Source organism: Dipodomys merriami, unplaced genomic scaffold, assembly GCF_024711535.1.
Source record: "Dipodomys merriami isolate MVZ:Mamm:240054 unplaced genomic scaffold, mDipMer1.0.p SCAF_3, whole genome shotgun sequence".
Lineage (NCBI taxonomy): Eukaryota > Metazoa > Chordata > Mammalia > Rodentia > Heteromyidae > Dipodomys > Dipodomys merriami.
This window is the reverse complement of record NW_027204492.1, coordinates 100,231,182-100,253,472: the sequence shown is the minus strand read 5'-3', so window position 1 is coordinate 100,253,472 and position 22,291 is coordinate 100,231,182. Positions and strand designations below refer to the sequence as shown.

The 22,291-nt window shown below is 34.0% G+C and overlaps 1 protein-coding gene across 9 annotated transcripts in view; it reads right to left on the bottom strand.

Moving 5' to 3' along the window:
* Dmd (dystrophin) overlaps positions 1-22,291 on the bottom strand; it is a 2,040,854-nt gene that overhangs the window by 539,979 nt on the left and 1,478,584 nt on the right. For all 9 annotated transcript variants that reach the window (XM_070040660.1, XM_070040663.1, XM_070040664.1 and 6 more), the window contains one exon: positions 8,217-8,428. In XM_070040660.1, the coding sequence (XP_069896761.1) occupies positions 8,217-8,428 (212 nt within the window). The remainder of the gene's footprint in view (positions 1-8,216; positions 8,429-22,291) is intronic.

The following is a 22,291-nucleotide window of genomic DNA, read 5'->3' as shown; positions in this document are numbered from 1 at the left end:
CTGGAGATGTGGTTCAAGTAGAACAGCACCAGTTGTAAACAAAAAGTTACTATACTAGATTGGAGAACATTTTGCAAAGCTTTTTGAATGTATATTAATAAAGTGTATTTGTAATTTATTTCATTATTTTCTCTGATATTTTTGTCTATCGGAAAGTACTTGTTTCTATTTTTACCAGAGATTGTGAAAGACTATCATTAATCTTTAAATGTTTTGTAGAACTCACAAGTGAAGCCAATTAGGCTTGCATCTTTCATTGGAACCATTTTTTTTTAAACTTTTCATTCTATTTCCATCATAGGATTTTCTATTTCGATGATTTATTCAATTGTTCATAATATCATGTCAAAAACATTTGCATTTCTATAAATTGTTGGTAATGTGCCTTCTTGTGTCCCAAGATTAGTATGAGCCTTCTCTCTTTTTCTTTCTTATTTAATTTAGCAAAAGCTCTTTCAGCTTGTTGATTTTCCTCCCCAAACCTCATTTTGATTATTGATTTTCTCTATTGTATTTATTTTCTCTACTCCATTTATTTTCACTTTTGCATGTTATATTTACTGCTGTTTCCTTTAGATTTAATTTTTCCCTTCTTTTGCTTAATGTAGAAAATTTCACTATTTAAATTCTTTTTGTTCACATTTTTATTAGCATCAATTAATTGTAAAAAAGGATTTTGTGAGATTTTTCTTTTTAGCTATAAGTACTTATTTTTCCCTAAATACTGCTTTAGCTGCCACCCTTAAGTTTTGGTATATTGTTTTTTATTTCCATTTTTTCAAAGTATTTTGTTTTATTTTTCATTTCTTCTTTGACCTAGTACTTATGCATATGTTATATAATTTTCACATGTATAAATTTTTAAGTATACTTCCATAATTGATCTTTCATTTCATTCTGTAGCCACATAATATAAATTACATTACTTTAATCTTTTTAACATATTGAGATTTATTTTAAGGTCCACAATATAGTCTGTTACTGTGTATTTCTTGCACAGTTGAAAAGAATGTATATTTTGCTATTACTGGGTGGAGTGTTATATTATTCCCTATTATAGTGTTTTCCAAGTGTTTATTTCCCTGTTAGACTGTCCAGATATTCTAGTTAATATTAAAAATGAAAAGCATCTAACTTTTTTGTTGAATTGCTTATTTCTTCCTTTAATTGTGTCAGTATTACAGTCGGTATTTTCTTAAAGTTTTTTTTTCCAGATTAGATGGTCAGTACTGACCTACCATCAAGTTGGCTGATGCTTTCTTCTCTCTTTTATATACTCAAATCTTTTTTTGAGACCCTCTGGTGGAAATCTCATTTTTGCTGTCTTTTCCACTCTAATTCCATTTGGTTTTTGTTTATCCTTTCTATCTCTTTACTGAGACTGTTTTTAAGACATGCACAAGGCCTTCTCTGCCCTACAGGAATATGCCAAAACTTTCTAAAATCCCTGTGAACACTTCATTTCCCACATCTTCACATAAAGTTTTCTCCAAACTGATACTTATCTTAACAAGTATCAGCTTGAGGAAGCTGGTATGTTAAGTATCGTACTGATTGGTTTGGACAAAGAACCTAGAGTTACAGCTATTCCTGGGGAATAAGCTCTAAGTCAGGTCAAATATTAGCATGGCTCTATGTACAGTTAGTATTTTCCCCCAGAGAGCTATAAGACAGGTGAAATAGTGACAATGCTCAGAAAATACAATAGGTTTTACTGAGGAACGCCAATCCTATCTACTCTCTAGTGGCTACAAGGCTGCTAGTTGTCATAGTTCTGATGGCTACAAGACTGCTGATCTTCACGAGTACTGTGGAACTGAGAGAAAATGGTAGAGGAAAAGTAAAAAGTCTCAAGTCTTACTGTTATTATGTATATAAAGTCAAGATACTGCTGCTAGACCTTGGTTAATTTTTCAGAAAATTCAATTTAAATACATTTTCCAGCATTCTCATTGCATTTGTGGAGTATATTCCTAGAGTTGCCACATTTTATTGTCAAACATAAAGTAAGTTAAACAGCATAAAGAAAACTAGGCAAATACAGTACAATCAGAGCATAAAGTAATTCAAGACATGGTGACAATGCATTAAATATTTATATTAAATAGCAGTTCTTGGGAAAACTAGTCCATTACTAGCTGTGTTCTATCAGAGATGTAGGATATACTCCACATGCTTTGAGAAGTTTAATAGCTTCATACATGTTTTAGGAGGAAAAGCGCTATTAGTTTATTAGTTTATTGACTCTCCTTAATCATGTGGAGGCTTGAGGGGACAGAAAAAGGAAATAAAATACACGAAGAAATGGTTGTTCTTAAAAAAATTTCTGATAATGTCTATCATTTTACCATAAATCTGAACTTCAAATTCCTAGTGTGGGTCAATTAGCAGTTAGTTTTATGTAACTGAAAAATAAACAAAATATACAAAATAGAATCCCATTTCCATTCTTGCACAGATTTTAAGGCAGATAAGATAGCATGTGATACCATCTATTCCAGCACAAATTATTCAAAATGTAAGGCTTATATATTTGCAACAGAAATTCTCCTTAATTACTTCTTTCCTACTCAAATAATCTGAGATTCTCAAATAGCTACTGTAGTTATTATTTATATCAAGTTCAAGTTTGAAAATTAATTATATGATTACAGTGTGTCTGTTACAAGTTCCCTAAAGAATGTCTTTAAAACACAGAGATTTTACAGCCTTGAAAATGTTTATTTAGTAATTTGAAAATTATTGGATTTCTCGCTTCAGGTAGTTTTAAGTATTATATTACCAAATCAGCTAGGCTCAAACAAGATTTCACTTCTCTATTGAATTCATGTACTCTCAGCTCAGCCAAGCACAAAACAGCTAATGCCGTCACATTTGAAAAGCTTTTATGCTGAATTTGACACAAAAGCAATCACAAAGCAGACAAAAAGGGAATTTCTCTTTCAGAAGCTGAAAGGGGAAAAATAAATGAAAACTCTGAGCTTGGGCCAATCACTCTTGCTATGGGGGGGAAAACTTTTAATGATCAAGAAATAATTTTTCCAAAGAATCCATGGCCAAGACTGGACAAATCTTACTAGCCTAGGGAATAGGTTGTGAACTCAACACAGATCCTGCTAAATGAAACGTATCCCATGATGATCACTGTTGGCGGTTTTAGGTGCCAATGACATACTGTTTTTACTTCTTTTGTAAGTTCTAAATGGCATCATTTCTCATAGGATTCTATGATGGCCTATTGGCAGAGTTCTTTTGATTAGGATGGAAATCTTGTATGATTTTTCCTAACATCTGTCTTTCTTTACCAAACAAGAATTATTGTACCATGTCTGTGGAGGAGTTTAAATAAAGATATGTGATTAACTAAAACAACTGCTTTCTACCTTCATGCCTTTGTTTCAGAAAAAATAAGGGCTATATACATAGCTAAGAAAGAAATTATAAATATAGTATGGGCATCTTCTAATGACATACTGCTTAGTAATAAATGGAGACCATAGTTATCTGTAGTCTGTTGTACCTAACCAGGGCTTTATTATGGCTATTTCCCTTAACCCTGGTTATATTTTTAAGGTAGGCTTTTCCCAGATGCCATCTCAGATTTACTTTCTATTCTGAGAATGGGCTATTAGTATCTCCAGTTTTTCTCCAATATGTTTCTCTAAACATAAGCAGGAGGTTTCTAAAATATCTATCCAATAAGAAAATAGCTAAATATGGAAAAAATAAAATACTGTAAAGAATTAAAGATAATAATAACTAAAAATCATATAGCAAACTTGATATAATTTATGCATGCTATTCAACCTAAACATCAGAAATGTTAAATTACATATATTATTAGGATAATTAAGTACATGTAGATCATATTAGATGAGATTATAGATAAAGATTAGCCATGACAAATTTTTATTATATCAAGGTTATGCATAAGGATTAGCAATTATAATTGTTAATATATCAGGATTGTTGGTGTTTTTTTTAAAGATTCAGCTATGATGATTGATATAAATTCTAAAATGTCATGGTGCTTGTGGTTGCTTTTGAAGCCATTTCACTGTTACTCAGTAGTGACAGTGAGGGTATTCATCAGTGATGTTGCTACAAGGGAAGTGGTTGCTATAATCTCAGCTCTATATTTCTGATGATGGCTTTATGAGGTTCAGGGTTTCTCTTGCTAATCTTAAGTACAGAGTCTTCAGAAGAGCTTTGGAGGAAGGAGGACCTGATCAAATTTTCTTAGTATCTTCTCATGTCTAATTCCATGCTTTTTTCTTAAGAAAAAATTCTAAGTGATAATCTTGCTAATATTCAATATTGAGAATGCATTAGACATAAAGACCAGATCTCCACTTTATTTGTTCCCAAATTTAAATGTTAAAAAATAGGTACCCAGTAGAGGACTGAAATAAATAAATAAACCTAGTAGGAAGTCGATCAGATTGTGTACTTGACCAAAAACTAAGACGGTGATCACTGGGGACTGTCCCTTTCACTGTTCAACATCAATGAAATGACTTCCAAGGCAGCCACAAGCACTGTGATCACATGTAAACTAGTATGAACACTATGGAAATAAGTCTGGAAGCACCTCAAACCTAACAATAGAACTACCTTCTTGTAGAATTTAAATGAATCACTATCATTGAAACTTAAAATAGTCATCAAATCTAAATCTAAAACCATATTCAATTGATCAATTATATTTTTATTTTCCATAGTAGAAATAAATATGCAAACATTTCTCATATACTATTTCATTGCTTTCTTCTTATTCTGCAAGATGGCTTATTAGTAGCAGCATCTTGTTGTCAGTTAATAGTTACATTTGTCTCTATTTCAAATATTCACTAAATGTGTTCTTAATTTGTTTTTGACATACAATGAGAGAAAGAGGAAGCCTGTGAGGTCATCTACAAAAGTAATAGCTATGCAGTCACATCATAACTCTGTTGCTACAAAAAGCTTTTACTGGACTTCTCAAAATTTCCGTTGATTTTCTGCAATCTATCGACGATAAGAACACTTCTTAAATGGGATACTTGACAGGATGAAATAAGCCAATATATGTAAAGTGACTACTGTAGTTTTTGACACATAATGATCACTCATGATGTTGTTACTGCAATAGGATTACTTTTAGTATTAGTAGATGTCATTCAACTTTACTCTTCTTTATCTGTCTTATAAACTTATTGCAGTGGTATAACAACATATATCTTTGAATTATAAATACAGAACATAAACACAAATATCCACTTGCATAGATAATGGCCTAGCCATTTCTATGGTATAGATTCAAACTGACCATTCAAAAACATTTTGTATTTTAAAATTGACCACGATGGTAATTAGAATACAATTGTACTTTGAGGTATTTAAAATACCGTATGTAATCTTTTTAATATTCTTTTAAGGATAATTTCTCATTTGCTACTTTCTATACTCACTTTCCCTGATCAAGCATATCACTATATGCCTCTTTTCTTATACTCACTTATTTCAAGGATCCATACCAAACTATTTCTTTTTTCCCATTAGCCACTTTAAGCTGTGATCTTCTAACTTCATATTATTCTAAATTTAAGAATACTATACTATAATATGATCAGGTCATTCAAGAATAACTACATGGATTCTTTATTTCACGTAGAACAGTAACTAGGAGAGTGATCAGTAGAAATTAGTAAATGCTCTTATCCATTAAAAAAAAACATGACTGGGAGCAAATATTTCATATCCACTTCAGATTTTTCTCCCAACAAAATTAATGATAAAACTTAAAATCCTATGTGGTTTTTTTTTTTTTTTATCATTCTTGCTGTAGATGAAAATCTTGCCTTCATAGAAGCGTAAGTCATTTGACAAAGTAGCTGTGACAGAGAATGGCTAAGAGCTCATTAATCCCATTTACTATTCTTGAAATTTAGTTGTGAACAAGTTCTGGTCAATGAGATGTGGTGGAATTTCCAGGCCTGTCTATAAACCTCCAGGGATTAACTGACATTCTTCCTTCCTCTCCTGCAGTAGCAGTAGGGAAGCCATATACTTTAAACAAGTTACACAAAACGGGAAAAGAATATTTCCAAATGACCATTTGGAAAGAGCTCCCCAAAAGTGTTTGGACCTGTCAGCTTCTACTGAATTAAAAACAAGGAATTAATTGTATTCTTTTTTGTGGGACTGGGATTTCAGTTCAGAACCTCATGTTTGTTATCAGACACTCTGCTACTTCAGCCACACCTTAAGGCCTTTTTTAAAAGTTATTTTTCAGCTAGAGGTTCACACATTTGCCCAGGATTAGCCTCAGACCACGCTCCTCCCATGTAGTTGGGATCCTCTTGAGTTGGAGTATCATTACATTTTGCCCTATCTGGGCTGGAATCATGTTCCTTTAATCTCTACCAGATTTACTGGAATTATACGTGTGTGCCACCATGTCTGGCCACTAAGTGATTAAACTTTATTATATTTAGTTGCTAGTATGTCTGTGTTTATTATTTTTTTTTACCATAACTTAGCAGAATACAACAGGACTTAGAATGATATTGTACCATTGTGAGGAAATGGAAAGACTTGGGAAAAATTACATTAAGTGAAGTAAGCCAGAGCTAATGAAACATAGCCTCCATGGTTTTCCTCATTTGTGGTAACTAGAATGTGTCTATAAATCTACAAGAAAACACAATGAATGATATACATATATAATATGTAATGAATGATATATATATAGTATATATTCAAATATATATGCACACACACTGGAACATGATAAATTATATAGGACTGTAGTCATTTGTATCCTGAGGCCAAAGAAGGATATGCATAGGAGCTATGTGCATATGATCATCTAAAATAATATTCTATGAAATGAATTCCAAGAAAAGGAAACAAGGGGTATTTTTAGTTACCACTGTTGCTGCTTTTCTTTTTTTCCCCTTTTCTTTTGTTAGTTTGTATTTGGGAGGGCAAACAAAAGGTGAAGCAAGGGCAAACAAATGCAGCAGTGGTGCTCTCTGGATACCAAGTGGAAAATAAAGTAGATATGTTTTGGGTGGGGATAGGAGGGGAAAACTAGGAAAGAGTAACAGAAGGGGCGACATGGTTCAAAAAGAATTGTACTCATTGCTCATTACCTGATTCATGAAACTGTAATCCCTCTGTATATCAACTCTACAATAACAATTAAAAATAAAAATAATAAAAAAACTAGACAAATTTAAAAAAAGAAATGAAAATCAATTCATCAAAAAAGCCCTAACTATATGGCTGTCTTCTTAGATAACATAACCAATATGATATTCAGATACTTATGTAGCAATAGGCATTTTTTTTAATCAGAAAAAAAGGTCAATAGTTTTTGTTCAAATACTCAATCTGATATACTTTCTACTATTTACTTCTCTGCTTAAAAATCCCTACAGGGTACCAGTTATTTAGCATTTAAAGTATTTTTAACTGGTCTTTCAAGGCAACATTTGAAAGGATCAAGTGTTTGTAAAATACCATGCATATTTTTTCATAAACTGTATTTGTTAAATCAATTTTATTTCCTTTTTTCCCTCTCCTCTATCCTGAGGCACTGTAAACTGTTGAGAGATAGATATCTGATCAAGTATTAGGTAGAAGAAGAGGACGAAGTAGAGATGGAAGAGATGAATCAATTGTGTTGAAGTTCAGACAATGAGAGAAGTTAGGCATATACCTCTATCTTCCCCATTCTGTACTCACTTCTTCCTTTCTCCATTCAGAGCCCTCCTATACAGAGATGAGTAGACCTATTACATTTCCTTGCGAAGTTAAGCTCAAATTATTGTCTTCACGAGACTACAGAAGTATAGTATGTACATCAACTCTGCAGTGTTCTTAAATAGTATCTCATTATGTCCAGATTAAAATTAGTTCTGAGATTGTTATCAGCCATTGGTTTTCCTCTAATCTCTATTGTGACTCCAAACTCTACTGTCAAGCCAAGCATGGTAGCAATACCTGAAATTCTTTCATTTGGGAAGTTGAGGCAGAAGAATTGTGAGTTTAAGATTAGCCTAGGTTACATAGTGAGACTCTGCCTCAAAAAGAATGAAGTACACTTAATTTTAGTTTGCATATAATTTGCCTTTAATAAATTTATACTTAAATCATTAAATATTAATGCATGCCTCAATTGTATTACCTCAACAAATACTGTACTTTACGAAGACATGTTTGATACTAACCTTGGTTTCTGTGATTTTCTTTTGGATTGCATCCATTGTGTAAGGGCCCTCTTTCCATGACTCGAGCTTGGCTCTAGCCTGTCCTAAGACTTGCTCAGCTTCTTCCTTAGCTTCTAGCCATTGTGTTGAATCCTTTAACATTTCGTTCAACTGTTCCCTCCGATTCTGAAGATGTTCCTGTACTTCATCCCACTGATTCTGAATTCTTTCAACTGGAATGAAAGGGGGAAAAATGAATAAATCACTTGTATAAATATTAGCTTGGAGAAGACATTTTATATTTTTTTATTAATATATTTATTTGTCCAAGAGGATTTCATTTTGGTATTTCCATGTATTACACCAAACTTTAATAGGTGGAGTCTAGTGGAAAGACATTGGGTTACTGGGTTTGTTCCCAATAGAAGTAGGCAATATTGAGACCTCAGCCCTTACTCACTCTTAATGGCTGCCATGAGGTGAGCAGCTCCCTCTGCTGCATGATCCCCACCATGATGTACTATATTGCTACAAACCCAAAGAAAATAAGGGAAAGAGCTCACAAACTGAAACCTCCCCAATTGTGGGTGAAAAAAAAAAAAACAAAACAAAAAAACTTTCCTTTTTTTTTTTTCTGCCAGTCCTGGGGCTTGAACTCAGGGCCTGGGTGCTATCCTTGATCCTCTTTGTACTCAAGACTAACACTCTACCACTTGAGCCACAGCATCACTTCTGGCTTTTTCTGTGTAGTTTGTTGGAAATAAGAGTTTCACAGACTTTCCTGCCCAGGCTGGCTTCAAACCAAACCACAATCCTCAGTTCTCAGCCTCCCGAGTAGCTATAACCTGTTATACTGAATAGGATAACAGGTGTGAACAACCAGCCCAGCTAACCTTCATCTTTTTAAGTTGATTCTTTCAAGAATTTTTTCAGGACAGAAAGGTGACTAACAAAGTATCTTACATGTGCACATGCCTTTCTACTTTACACTGTGAGTTACTGGAAGCTAAGAAATGCCAGTATCATGTTCATGGACTCCTCAATTTGCAGAATAAGAAGTCAAATTAAACCTCCTTTATCAATTTCAGTAGTTCTTATAGAACAGAAAACAGACTATTATAAATTTTTCAGTGTCTCCTCACTTTCTTGTGGAATATCTGAGTTTAACATGCATATTCTTCTGTTGTCTGGTCCATGTAATCTGAGAGGTTTATTTACAAAGGAGCAAATCTTAACACAAGTAGGTTATAAGAAAACAACTATGTATAATACAAGAACCTTGTAGCAGTGGAACTATTATTACATCTAGGCCACAGGAATGAGGAGGAGAAAGAGAAGTGGCCAGAAGCAGAGAGTTATAATGAGAAACCACCTGGAAAAAAGCAGTAACCTTTTGTCAAGGGACATAGTCAGCCTGAGGCAACCTCACAGCAGGGAATTAGGAGAATAAATATCCTGATCTTATTTTGCTCACTCTCTTCAATCTCCTAAGAAGACTCCCTGGTGCCTAAACCAACTGGAAGCCAGAGGGCCTGGGAGCTCAGTAATGACACATAGGTCAGTCTCCCAGAATCGAAAGCAGAGTAGAGAAGTGCAAAGACTAGCTATGGATGGACAAGCAAACTGAATACAACACAGTATCGTGGAACTGTGCTTCTCATTTCATGATGTCAGTAAAGTTTAAATTAATGCTTCTGCCTATATAAAGGTATAAAAAATTATTTTTATTTTTATTATTATTAGGATATATGAAAAGAAGGATTTGAGCTATATGCACTGCATAGAACAAGGTTATTATGCCATGATATATTGAGAAACCAAATTGGCACTTGATATAAACTATTGTTTTTAATAGGCTTATTTATATTTGGGTGTTTGCTATGAGTTACAAATTTTTTATTAACTTCAGTTTAAATGTCAGTCTTTCTAATCTTTGAGTATTTTTATTGTTGTTTTTATTTCACTAGGTAGTTGAACAACTATACAGTTCAGACTTTACAGTTACTGATTGGTCTTCTATTTAATGTATGGTTTATAAGAAACCTATTTAAAATATAAATCAAATGACCCAAGCTTTCTGAAATATATTTCTATGATGATAGAAACAACTGGGATTTCTAGTATACACTCTTTCTAATCTTGTCACAGCATAATATTTTGGAATCTATAGTTAATACTTGTTTTGTCTCTCTCTCTCTCTCTCTCTCTCTCTCTCTCTCTCTCTCTCTCTCTCTCTCTCTCTCTCTCTCTCTCTCTCTCTCTCTCTCTCTCTGTATATATATATAATTGGCTTTCCTTAAAAATAAACTTTTGTTCCAGTTTGTCTTTATATTAGCCTCAGTTAGTAACATTTTAATATGGTAACAATTTTTAGTATGCTTGGTGGCTTTTACATAAATACAGTAAAGCTAATTGGATTCACAATATTGGATATTTAGTTCATCTATTGTTCATTTCAATATCACACAATCCATTTTTCAAAAATGTCATCACTTGATATCAGGATAAAGTAAAGTAGTCCTTGCTATTATGTAGACAGATATTTTTAATTATGGACAAAAGAGGGCCCTTTATAGCCTTGAACAATACAATTACAGCAATGAAGATTTGTATCCAAGTGGTCATATATGCATAATATAGCAAGATAAAAATGGTATATGGCATGTGCACCCCACCGGGTGTACTTTCTCACTCTTGATCTATAATTGTACATTATCATCAGATAATACTCAACTAAACAAATTTATAAAATATGGAATGACTCAAAACCTCACTCCCTTTTTTATACACTACTACTTACCAATCTAGCTACAGTCATGCTTTTATTCACCATCTCCTAGATAATGGGCATTATGCTAAGTTTTGAGAAAACAATGAAACTGAAGATAAATTCTCAATTGTAATGCTGTCATTCATTATCTGCTCAAAGAACATGGAATGATCAGAGAGATGATAGTAAATTTAATCTTGGATCTCTTCAATGAGAGGTTTTGAGGATAATTCACAAAAGACAACCTTGTTAGTCAGTTGGATTGAATGTACTATAATGTAGTAAATTATTTTCGGAACAAGAGAAGTTTGGAATTGAAATTTTCTATCAGAGAAGTAAAAACGGAAACTACCAATATGAGCATATTCTCATTTGTCTGGCATATAGCTCAAATAGAGGGATGAGAGGGACTTCTAGCAATTTCAACATACAAGGACTGAATAAAACAAAAGAAGCCAATAAAATAAGTGAAAGACAAGAAGTCAGAAGGAAAACAAAAACAGCATAAGTATATGAATATGGAAAAGATGTTAAAACATAATTTTTCCTAAAATACATAAAACGAATATAAACATAGGTCTTAAGGGAGAAAGAATATAAATGCTTTCAAATGAATACGGATACTGCTAGATGGAGGAGAGTTTCTAAGAAGGTGTCTACTAAACATTAACAGCTCCTTCTCCTTAAGACCTCTTTTGTTTTCAGCTTTTGTGGTTTTCTTGGAATAGATTATTCCTAGATTTTTGGCTATCACCTAATTCATTTAAATTTGTCTCCTTGGCCTTAGTGATTAATTCAAGGATGACCTTATGCTCCTCACAGGGCTAATCAGAGCCAAAGAAGCATTTCTGATTTGTATTATTAAGGAAGGAAACTGCTTCCTACTTAAGAAAAAACCATGTAACCCTGCAATATTCTGACATTCATCTTGAGACAAACTAAAAGGCATTAAACAAAAAATATATTGTGCTACAAAGCCATGAAACAGAGAGGAAAATCTAATCAGGTCATACAAATTAATTTCTAGATCAAATATTACCTATTTTTCAGCTGTTTAGTGACCATGGTCAATACATCTCTTCTGAGTTATTTTAAGTTATCTTAATTGCATTTTAAATACTACATTACAGAAAGTTCTGACTGACAGAGAGAGAGAGAGAGAGAAGTTACTTTGATGGAAACACATGTCTCAAAAGGATTGTGTAAAACTCAGAGGAAGTGTAAATGGGGATATCTTTCAAATGGAAAAGTTTAAAGAACACTTTGATCCCATTCAAAACAAGTTTAACAGGGTATCAGGATAAATAAACTTGATGCTTGGAGTTCCCACATAAAAACTTCCAAAGCCCATAGAACCAAAGCTCACCAAAATGTCATGGCATTTAGATGATATAATTCTGTGAGCCTTATCAGTAGGAAGACATTTTTACCATCAGATCTTAGCCTTTGTCTATTCCAATTCCTTATGTGATGAATTCATAAGTGAAACATACAATCCAAAAGAGGGCTTTCTAGGAACCAAATTGAACTAGAGAATACACATAGAGGATGGCCTTGCTTGGTTATAGTTACAGTTCCAAGTGTAATGGATTCTTTTTCCTTTTAAAACAGATCCTTGATAATTAACTTTCACTAAAATGTCATGGTCATATAGAAAGAATTCTTATGTGCAGCCATTTTCTCCCATCTTGGTACTGTCATGATACTCAATCTTTGAAAATTTGTACTTTTCATTATTATAATTTACATGTCACATATCAGTCTCCCACACTCGACAACAGTACCTCGAGGGAAAGGGAAAGACTTGTAGCAGATGCTGTCAATTCCCAAGAATATGCCCTTAGCTCTTAACATTCAAACGTATGTTAGCAAGCACTTGTCCTAGTACAATCCTGAAGACTTGCTTTTAGCTTTTAGCCTGCCCAGAGTGCATTGACCAGAAGTGCTGGGGAAGTTAATGCATCAGGAATAGTATTAAGCCAGTGACAGAGGAGAGTTGGAACTTAATTACCCTTGGTCCCCTGCTCTTGCCACAGTATGCAAAAATCTATGAGGTATGTTTTTCACTTTCTCCCAGGGTTTCTTCATTAGTTGTTGAACCACAGTTGCCCACAGCAATAACCTGCTCAATAATTGACTCAATTATTGGCTTCTTTCCTTTCCCCATCTCTGTTCCTCTGTTCTATTGGTACTTCTTGAGATCACTTTACAAATAAACTACTTTTATTCTTAATTATTAGTCCAAGATCTGCTTGTTAGGGAACCTAGCCTATGTTAGCACTATAATCACTAAAAGAAAAATACTTGTTTTGTACACAGCCTCGTGTTTGATACACTTCCAATAATGGTCTGCACAATGAAGTATCCTCATATACGATTTCAATTACCCATATTTCTTTATAATGAAGCAAAAATGTCACTTCCCAAATCAACCATTGCCCACCATCTTGATCCAGTCTTCTTCAAACATAATCATTATCTCTTTATTGCATATCAAATTTACATAATATGAGCACTAGCTCAAGTCTTTCATGCTTCCCTCTTTATTTTCCTGATACTTGCTCACAATCTCTGTCCCAAGCAAACACTCTTTCTTTGTCATATAGTTTGTATTGGTCATGCTTTGTTTACTTTTTGTAAAGAAAAATACTTTAATATTTACTGTAGAATATCTTTATTTGACATAAAGGCCACAGATTAAAAGGTACGGGGGAGGGGCTAGAACACTTATGTGGCAAAACTAATGACCTCACCTCAGTTTTTTTAAAATTAATTGTAAGTTAGAAAGAATCTTTTGGCTTGACTTTTTACCTGTCTTCTTAATCAAATTGTAGGCTAAGTAATGTAAAAAGAAAACACCTTTCTCTACCTAAGCTAAGGATAGTCTACAGACATTTTCTATTATTCAAGATAATAGAAGATAAAAACAATACTCATTATATTGTTATTAATGAAAGACAATTAGATGAATACCAGAGAGACAGTCAACAGAAGTATGGTCAATTGTGAAGTAACCAACCACAGGTGAGAATCTATTCTGCAGAGTAGAAATTGTGGAATGATAATTTCCTTTACAAGATGACTAATTATATGATTTCTATAAATAATCATGTTATCATGTAGATTTAAAATATTATTTGACTTGCAATTTTTCTCCCAGGTATATATCCAACAGAAATGTAGTACTTACCTTCACCAAAAGACACATACTAGACTGTTGATAGCTGAACTATTTGTAATTTCCCCCAAATGGAAACTACCCAAATTCCCAAATTCTACAACTGGTAAGTTGTGGTCTATATATTATATGTGATAAATGTCCTTTTTCAAAAAGGGAATAGCATATAATAGCATTATATTGGCTGTTATGAATGATAGATAGTAAGAGATACAAAGGTTTTGATATGAACATAACACTTGCTTATTTAGACTTTAGACTCATATAATAGAGAATATATCAGAGAGATGGAGCTGTAGCTCAGAGGTCCATCTTTTGCCTATTACCTATGAGGTCCTGGGTTTGATCCCCAGCACCACAGAGAAGAACATTTCAGAAATATTTGTTGGACAATAGACTAGAATTGCAGAAAGAAATCAGTATACACAGATTACCCAAGTAGCTATTCATCTATTTCATTAAAGAAACAAATCTGTGCAATTGATTTATTTAGCAATCACAAGAAAAGATGCCACAAAAAATGAACAAAATAAAATTTTAGAAGCTGTTTATGTATTCCAATTTTGTCAGGCAATGAAAGAAAACATAAAATTGATTATAAAGGTGAAGCCGTTATCCTGGAATAGGTTCAGTAAGGGAGCTGGACATCATACAGACCTGGTAATTGTCCATAATTGGGCATCAATTCAAATTATAGAATTTAACCACACTTGTGACACTTCACCCAGGAGATAGATGGACCAGAGATGTATTATAGCAATATACTTGGTCACTAGAGCCCATACTGTTAGATTTACATTTACACCAGATTCATCTGACATACAAAAGTGAAATAATAATAAAATATATGCACATAAACCCAGACAATCTGTGCATGCTTATAATTGAAGAGCTACCCAAATATGCACATTTCTTCTCACAGAGGTCCATCATGGAAAGCTTCTCAATTGATTTGTGCAGTAAATAGATGCTGGATAATGAAGGGAAATAAATAACCAATGCAAAGGCTCAGGATGACAGACTGGGACCCAGCATGTGTTTTGATTTACAGGTCTCTAGAAGTGTCAAATTGGAAGCTAGGCAATCATGTCAAGAACGACAATATTGCAGAGAAAGAAACAGTTCAGTTGATTAAGTACTAACCAATCTTTCACTTCAAGTTTTTAAACTAGCTATGTTTGATTATCAATATACATTCTTGACTGGTATAAATTCCCACATCTCTCCCAAGGAGGAATGTTGTTTTTTAAAAAAGAAATGATTGCTATTTTGAATGCATACTGCTACTGAACAAAGAATAGCAATTTCAGCTTTGATGATAAAGCCAAAGAATTAGAAGTCAGTGTGACTGAGTTTTAGAAAGCAACCTTGACTATTGGTTTATTCTGGCATACAACATTGGCTTTGTGATAAAGTAGCTAAATTTAATTTGGGAAAGGTGACTTGCCCAGTCAACTTCAGTTTCCTCAATTGCAAAACTGAAATAATTAACAACTGTACAACTGCAGAAATGCTGTGAAGATAAAATTTAATAATGAATAAAAGTATAAAGGACTACCAAGTTGTTACTGTTTCTCTGTAGAGAGATTAAAGAATGAACTGATTATAGTTATCAGCAAATTTTCATGATCAGCTGGGACGAACACTGGGATTTCAGTGGTCCTACAGGGTATGCAAAAGTTCTAGGTGGAAACTTGAAAGGTAAAACTACAAATAAATCTTTTGAGATCATTTAAGTAGGTGAACAGCAACATATGTTTAACTGTAGGCAAGCCTAAGGAAAAAGAATTCAAAGTGAAGTTAGGACAACAAACTCCAAAATATTTATTGGAGTCAGGAAAAAAATGCGGAAATTACTGTAGACCCCTGAGACTAAATTGCCAACCAAGTATTAGTTTTCATCAAGAAGTAAGCTGAAAACAAAGAAACTACCATATTGAACTCTTGTGCAAAGTCAAGATACAATACTGCCTAAAGGAATGTGAACATATCTCAGTAGTTGACCTTCAAAGACATATAAGAAACTGAAGAAGGTAAAAAATATCATAGCACACATTACAACGAATATTAAGGTATATTAAGGTATGTCCCTTCAACTTCTACAAGGCATTTAACTATGGTTTTGTTTCTATCTACAGTTAAACTCTACAAAAGAAGTCCCAACACAAAACCACATGGAAGGGGAAGAAGCAAATATATTAACCACATAGTGACAATGGCTGTAAGTTTACTCCATTTGTGAATAGGAAAGGAGGAATGTGCAAGATTCCTGTGCAAATACAAGATGATGAAACCCTAGTTCAACAAGGTGGAATATCTATTTATTCATATTACAAAGAGCTACATTGTAGGAAGAGCCAAGCATTGAAATTTGCAGAAGACAGAACAAAATAAATGAGCACATTACATTAAATATATATCCACAGTGGGTACGGGTGGCTCACACCTGTAATCCTAGCTACTCAGGAGGCTCAGATCTTGGAATTGGGACTTAAATTCAGAAGGAGCCAAAAAGTTCATGAGAATCTTATCACTAACTAACCACCCAGAAATAAAGCTGTGATTCAAGTGTTAGAATGTCTGCCTTGAGTGAAAAATGCTGAGGGAAAGCACCCAGACTTGGAGTTCAAGCGTCATGATACACAATGCACTATATGTATATCTAAATATATATATTGTGTGCACATGTATATATACATGTATGCTACATGTATATATAATTATATATAATATATACATATATGTTATGTGTATATGTGTTTATTTTAGTACATGGAAAAGAATTTGGTGCTATTTGTAAATTCAGTTTACTTCTCTGCATTATGACAACAATATTAAGGAGCAGATTAATAATCTATAAAGTTGAAAGAACTAATGAACACAGGCACTGGCAAAGTGGTCCCTAACTAGGTCTCAATTATAGAGGCTAAGGAAAGGCAATCACATACTTTTGTGACACCATAGGACTTCTCTGGGTTCTTAAATTCTGAATCATAAAGCAAAGGGGGGTAGATTGGTAGTCCCTGGGGTTCCTTCTAGCTCTAATCATCTGTGAAATGCGTGTTCCTGTATGCTTCTATTAAAGATTCAGTCTCACCTCATTGTGAAGAACCTAGCTAGCCAAAGACCTGAATGAATACTTGGCATTATCAACAGCCATGTCATCTTCCTGGATAGAACTTTGTCAATCTTAAAAAATGTTCTTTCTTCTGTTTTGATTGTATTCTTTTGTATCTTAATATAGGCACACATTATCCAGGTGTACTCACTCAAAACTTAATTAACGTGCTTGGGCACCAGTGGATCATACCTATAATCCTAGTTACTCAGGAGGCTGAGATCTGAGGATTGTAGTTTGAAGCCAGACAGGGAAGTAAAGTCCATAAAACTCTTATTTCTAATTAAACAGCAAAAAGCTGGAAGTGGAGGTATGGTTCAAATGGTAACTGAGTACCCAGGCCCTGAGTACAAGCCCCAGTACTAGCACAAAAATCATCAACTAAGGAAATGACCTATACAACTTGGGGGAGGGAAAGTAGGAGAAAAATGAGGGAAGGGATAACAAGTTTGACAAGGAATGTATTTATTACCTTACTTGTGTCACTGTAACCACTCCATATATCACCTTGACAATATAAAAAAATATCACAAACAATGTCACTGCCCCATTTGGTAGGAAATGGAAAGACTTGGAAAATAATCATATTAAGTGAAGCAAGCCAGACCCAAAAAAAACATAGGTCCCATAGTTTCCCTTATTTGCAATAACTAGTATAAGTCTAGTACAAGCAGAAAAGGTCAAAAGCTATATACATATGACCATGTAAGCAAAATGAACCCCAAAATAGGGACACAAGAGGTTTTATCTTTGTTGCTGTTGTTTTTAATGTAGTTATGATGTACTGTGTGATTTTTTTGTTTCTTTTGTATGTTCTTCCCCCATTGATATAATCCCTGTTTTCACTAAATTTGATTCTGGTGCCCTGCATCTTGTATATACATTTTTCTAGTCTGGGGAAGGAAAGGGAAATAACAAAATGCTGAAACAAGGATACAGGTTGACCCATTGTAACAACTAGATGTACAAGACACTATGTTGCAAACAAACTTTAGAGCTTGTCGAGGGGAGTGAGAAGTTGGGGAGGTAGGGAGGAAAGGGATAGTAGGGGAAAAACAAAGGAGTGGGTAACAATGCTCAATAAGAAATGTACTCATTACCTTACTCATTTACCTGTAACCCCTTTGTACAGTATCTTTACAATAAAAATATATATTAAAAATCATCACTAAATGATATATCTGAAATTTGTGTTACACAAAGTTTACAACAAACAAAAGAAATATAAATGAATACTACTTTCTAGATATGATATGTATGTTGAAGTGATTTACGGGTAAAGTGAACTAATATTATCTATTTGGAAATGTATTGGGAAATAATAGGAATTGATAAGTAAAGGGAATCTTTCTGTGGTTCAGGGTGTTCATTGTTCAGTTCTTTTAGCTTCTGGTACATTTGACAAGTTTCAAAATATGTTAGGTAAAATGTTCTCTCACAGTGAGAACAAAACAACATTTATTTTAGTAGTCTTCTAAGTCACTAACACCATTTTCCTATTAAGAAAAATTACCATCTGTGGAATACAGACATTTATAATATATTAAAAAATTGATGAGAGTGTAAATGGCAAAACATTTGCTCAAAGTTACACCCAACATATGTAAAGAGGAGTTGGAAATGGAATTAGGCAGAAGTTTTAATATTCTAATCAACACACAGTCACTGATCAGATACTTTTCTACAAGCAGGCTGAATATTCTTATAGAAAAAAAAATGAGCTCGTTCTCTAAAGAAAGTTGTTTGTTCTGTTTGGGTTATAGAACATATGGAAACGTGCTGGTTTCCATACTGAAAGGTGAGTTAAGAATAAAGGAGGATTGTATTTCTAATACTAGGGGGAGAGTTGTACATTGTAAGAAATACCAACATTAAGCCATAATAAAATATGTAAGTTGTTTATTAATGAAACAGGTGAATATTTAAGTGTGAGAGACAATAATTAAAATGAATGAATTAAAATGAATTCTTTTCCCTTTTTTGAGTAAAGAAGAGTTTATTAGTTGATATGAAAGTCAAAATTGGGGGAAATTTTTGGTGTATAGCTCTAGAAGGTTGGACCTTACATATCTCCTAGTGCCCATATGTTAGAATTCATCCTCAGCTTGGCACTTTGGGGAGGTAGTAGAAACCTTTAAGAGGTGAAGTTCTTTTGATTATGAGGATATTCCCTGAAAGGAAATTATGGAATCTCTGACTCTTTTTTTTCTCTTCCTGGCCTTTAGATGAACAGTGTTGCTTTTCCATGTAATCGCTTCTAGGATGAGCTGCTCATTCATTACAGGTCTAAAAGCAGTAATTCCAACTAATTGTAGACTGGAACCTCTAAACTTGTGAGCCAGAACAAACCTTTTCTCTCCATGAGTTGATTATCTTGGGTATTTCTTATAATGATAAAAAGCTGATATGTCAGCTTATCTTTCTAGGTCATTCACAAGTCACAGAAGAGAAACTTTCTAGGTGTGATATAAATAACATATTTCTAGACCATCCATTTGCCAAGCAACCTAGTCATCTCTTACTTAAATGTCAAATGTAAAAAAAGAAGCACTAACAACTCAAATGTGTGTAAGAAGAGTTCATTACAATGGAGCTAGAGGCTGCCATTATGATTCTAGCACTACAGATTGATTACTGTGCCACTAGCATAGAATGCACATGCATTTGCACATCAAAGTTGATATAGTCACTGGTCTACAAATATTTTAATATGCAGAATGAAACATTTTAAATTTCATCTATACACCTTGTCACTCAAACTTTCTTTTGATGAATGAAGAAAATGTAAATAATCAGAAAAAAAACATAAATGCAAGCTGGTTGCTACCATTCCCACTGTAACTCTAGCTACTCAAGGTGGCTGAGACCTAAGGATCAAGGTTGGAAGCTTGAGCTCTAAGATTTAAGATTGGGATGGCTTTGTAGACTCTTATCTCCAATTAAGTAGCAAAAAGCCAGTGGATGTATGGCTCAAGTAGTAGAGTGCTAGCCTTGAGGGGGAAAAAAGGTGATCAAGAACCCAAGGCCTTGAGTTCAAGCCTCAAGTTCAGCACCCAAAAAGCAAAACAATTCTTTGAAAAGAAATTATGACTAGATAGAAAAATCTTACACATTTGGACTTCCTTTTCTCTCCCTTGCCTTACCTTCTCTTCAGATGGGTATATCTCTCTTTTATGCCTGATTCTCTTCTTGGACTAAGTTCCAGTGTCTTCTATCTCCTAAGAGAAGTTATTTTAATCCTTACTCTATCTTCAATGGCAGTGGAGAACCACATTTGTTTCTTTTCTTATGTGAAAAGAGAATAAGGAAAAATGCCTTGTTCTTTAGGGAAGACTGGTTTATATCAGTAGTCCATTACAGGATGTTTTATGTAGTAGCAGATCTAGAATCATCACTTCTGCCCTGTACCAATGCAAAATCTTAGATCTTACCCTGGACTTATTAAATGCAGATTCCTTGTTGATTTAGATACACTTTAAGGTTTGAGAAGCATTAGTATATGTCTACTATTTTCACATTCTTACCTCCCCATAACATTTTCAATCCACTGCAAATTGAATTTTGACATTATAATTACTTTGGTAGGTGACAGCAACGACCTTAAAGTTGTTATAGCACTGGAGAGTTTAAAGTCAATTTTATAGAAGTCCATTTAGTACATTTCATCACTGATGAACCTTCCTTGACAATTCCTTAAAATGGTAGGATTCTTTATTGCATTATATTTTACCACTTTAGTCACATCTCATTGTCTTTCATTCATTTTTGTTCATTTCTTAAATACTACTATTTGCTAGGGGTATACTTTCAAACTTCTTGTATATGTACTGGGGCACTGGGCACTGGGCCTGGGTGCTGTCCCTAAGATTTTGTCATCAAGGTTTGTGCTATACCACTTTGAGTCATAGCAACATCTCCAGCTTTTTGGTAGTTAATTGGAGATAAAAGTCTCACAGACTTCCCAGCCTGGGCTGGCTTTGATTTGCAATCCCCAGCTCTCAGCCTCCTGAGCAGCTAGGATTCTACTTATGAGCCACTGATGCCTGGCTTACTTTCAAATTTATATATTATCCCTGGTCAATTTATTTACTTGTATTGCTTCATTTCTTCATTGTTTCATTTCTAATAATAGTAGTCAAATCTTTGTTTTAGGGTTAAGAGCTCTTTTGAAATCCATACCCATAGGACTAGATGCCTACAAAATTGTTTTGAGATAGTCATCATATCCAGACTCTATTACCCTACATTCACCCTTGTTCTCACCTCATTACTGACACATCTGCTCCTCTAGTCATTCACAGAGAAGCCTACAAATCACCCTTGGTTCTTTTGCCGCCTATCCTGTAACCAAGAATGATGCCAAGTCATTCATTTCAACCTCTTTAATTACTCTCTCATCTAACCTCTCTATCATTCAACTATCTCTTCTCTAGACTGCTTTAATTAAAAGCCTCCTGATGTTTCCTCTAATTTAGTGGATCATAACCTTATCTGCACATTTCAATCAACCAGGGTGCTTTAAAAACACCATGTCTGGGACATATTCCCAATGGTTCTGATTTAATTGGTTTGGGGTAGAGTCCAGATACTAGTCTGAATTCCTCCCTCCTCTAGTGATTCTCCAGAATGGAGAACCATGATACAATGTGTAACTAGATTTTTGTAACTTTCATCCATCTTTACTGCTCTGGTCAAGAAAAGCCTTTTGAAGATGAAAATCTGAGTATGTCATTACTTATTAAATTCTTTCCACTTTATCTCCACACCATTGATTTCGGGATGCAATCAAAATGGCCTACTTTTTTTTTAAAAAAAACGTACTCTTTGTCTACTTTTTAGCTTCTTAGGATTTTTTGCCTGTCCTGGGCTCGAACTCAGGGCTTGGGCTCTGTCCTTGAGCTTCTTTTGCTCAAGGCTAGTGCTCTACCAATTTGAGCCACAGTTCTTTCACTTTCAGCCTTTTTTGAATAGTTTATCAGAGAAGAGAGTTTCACAGAATTTTCTGCCTGAGCTGGCTTTGAACTGTAATC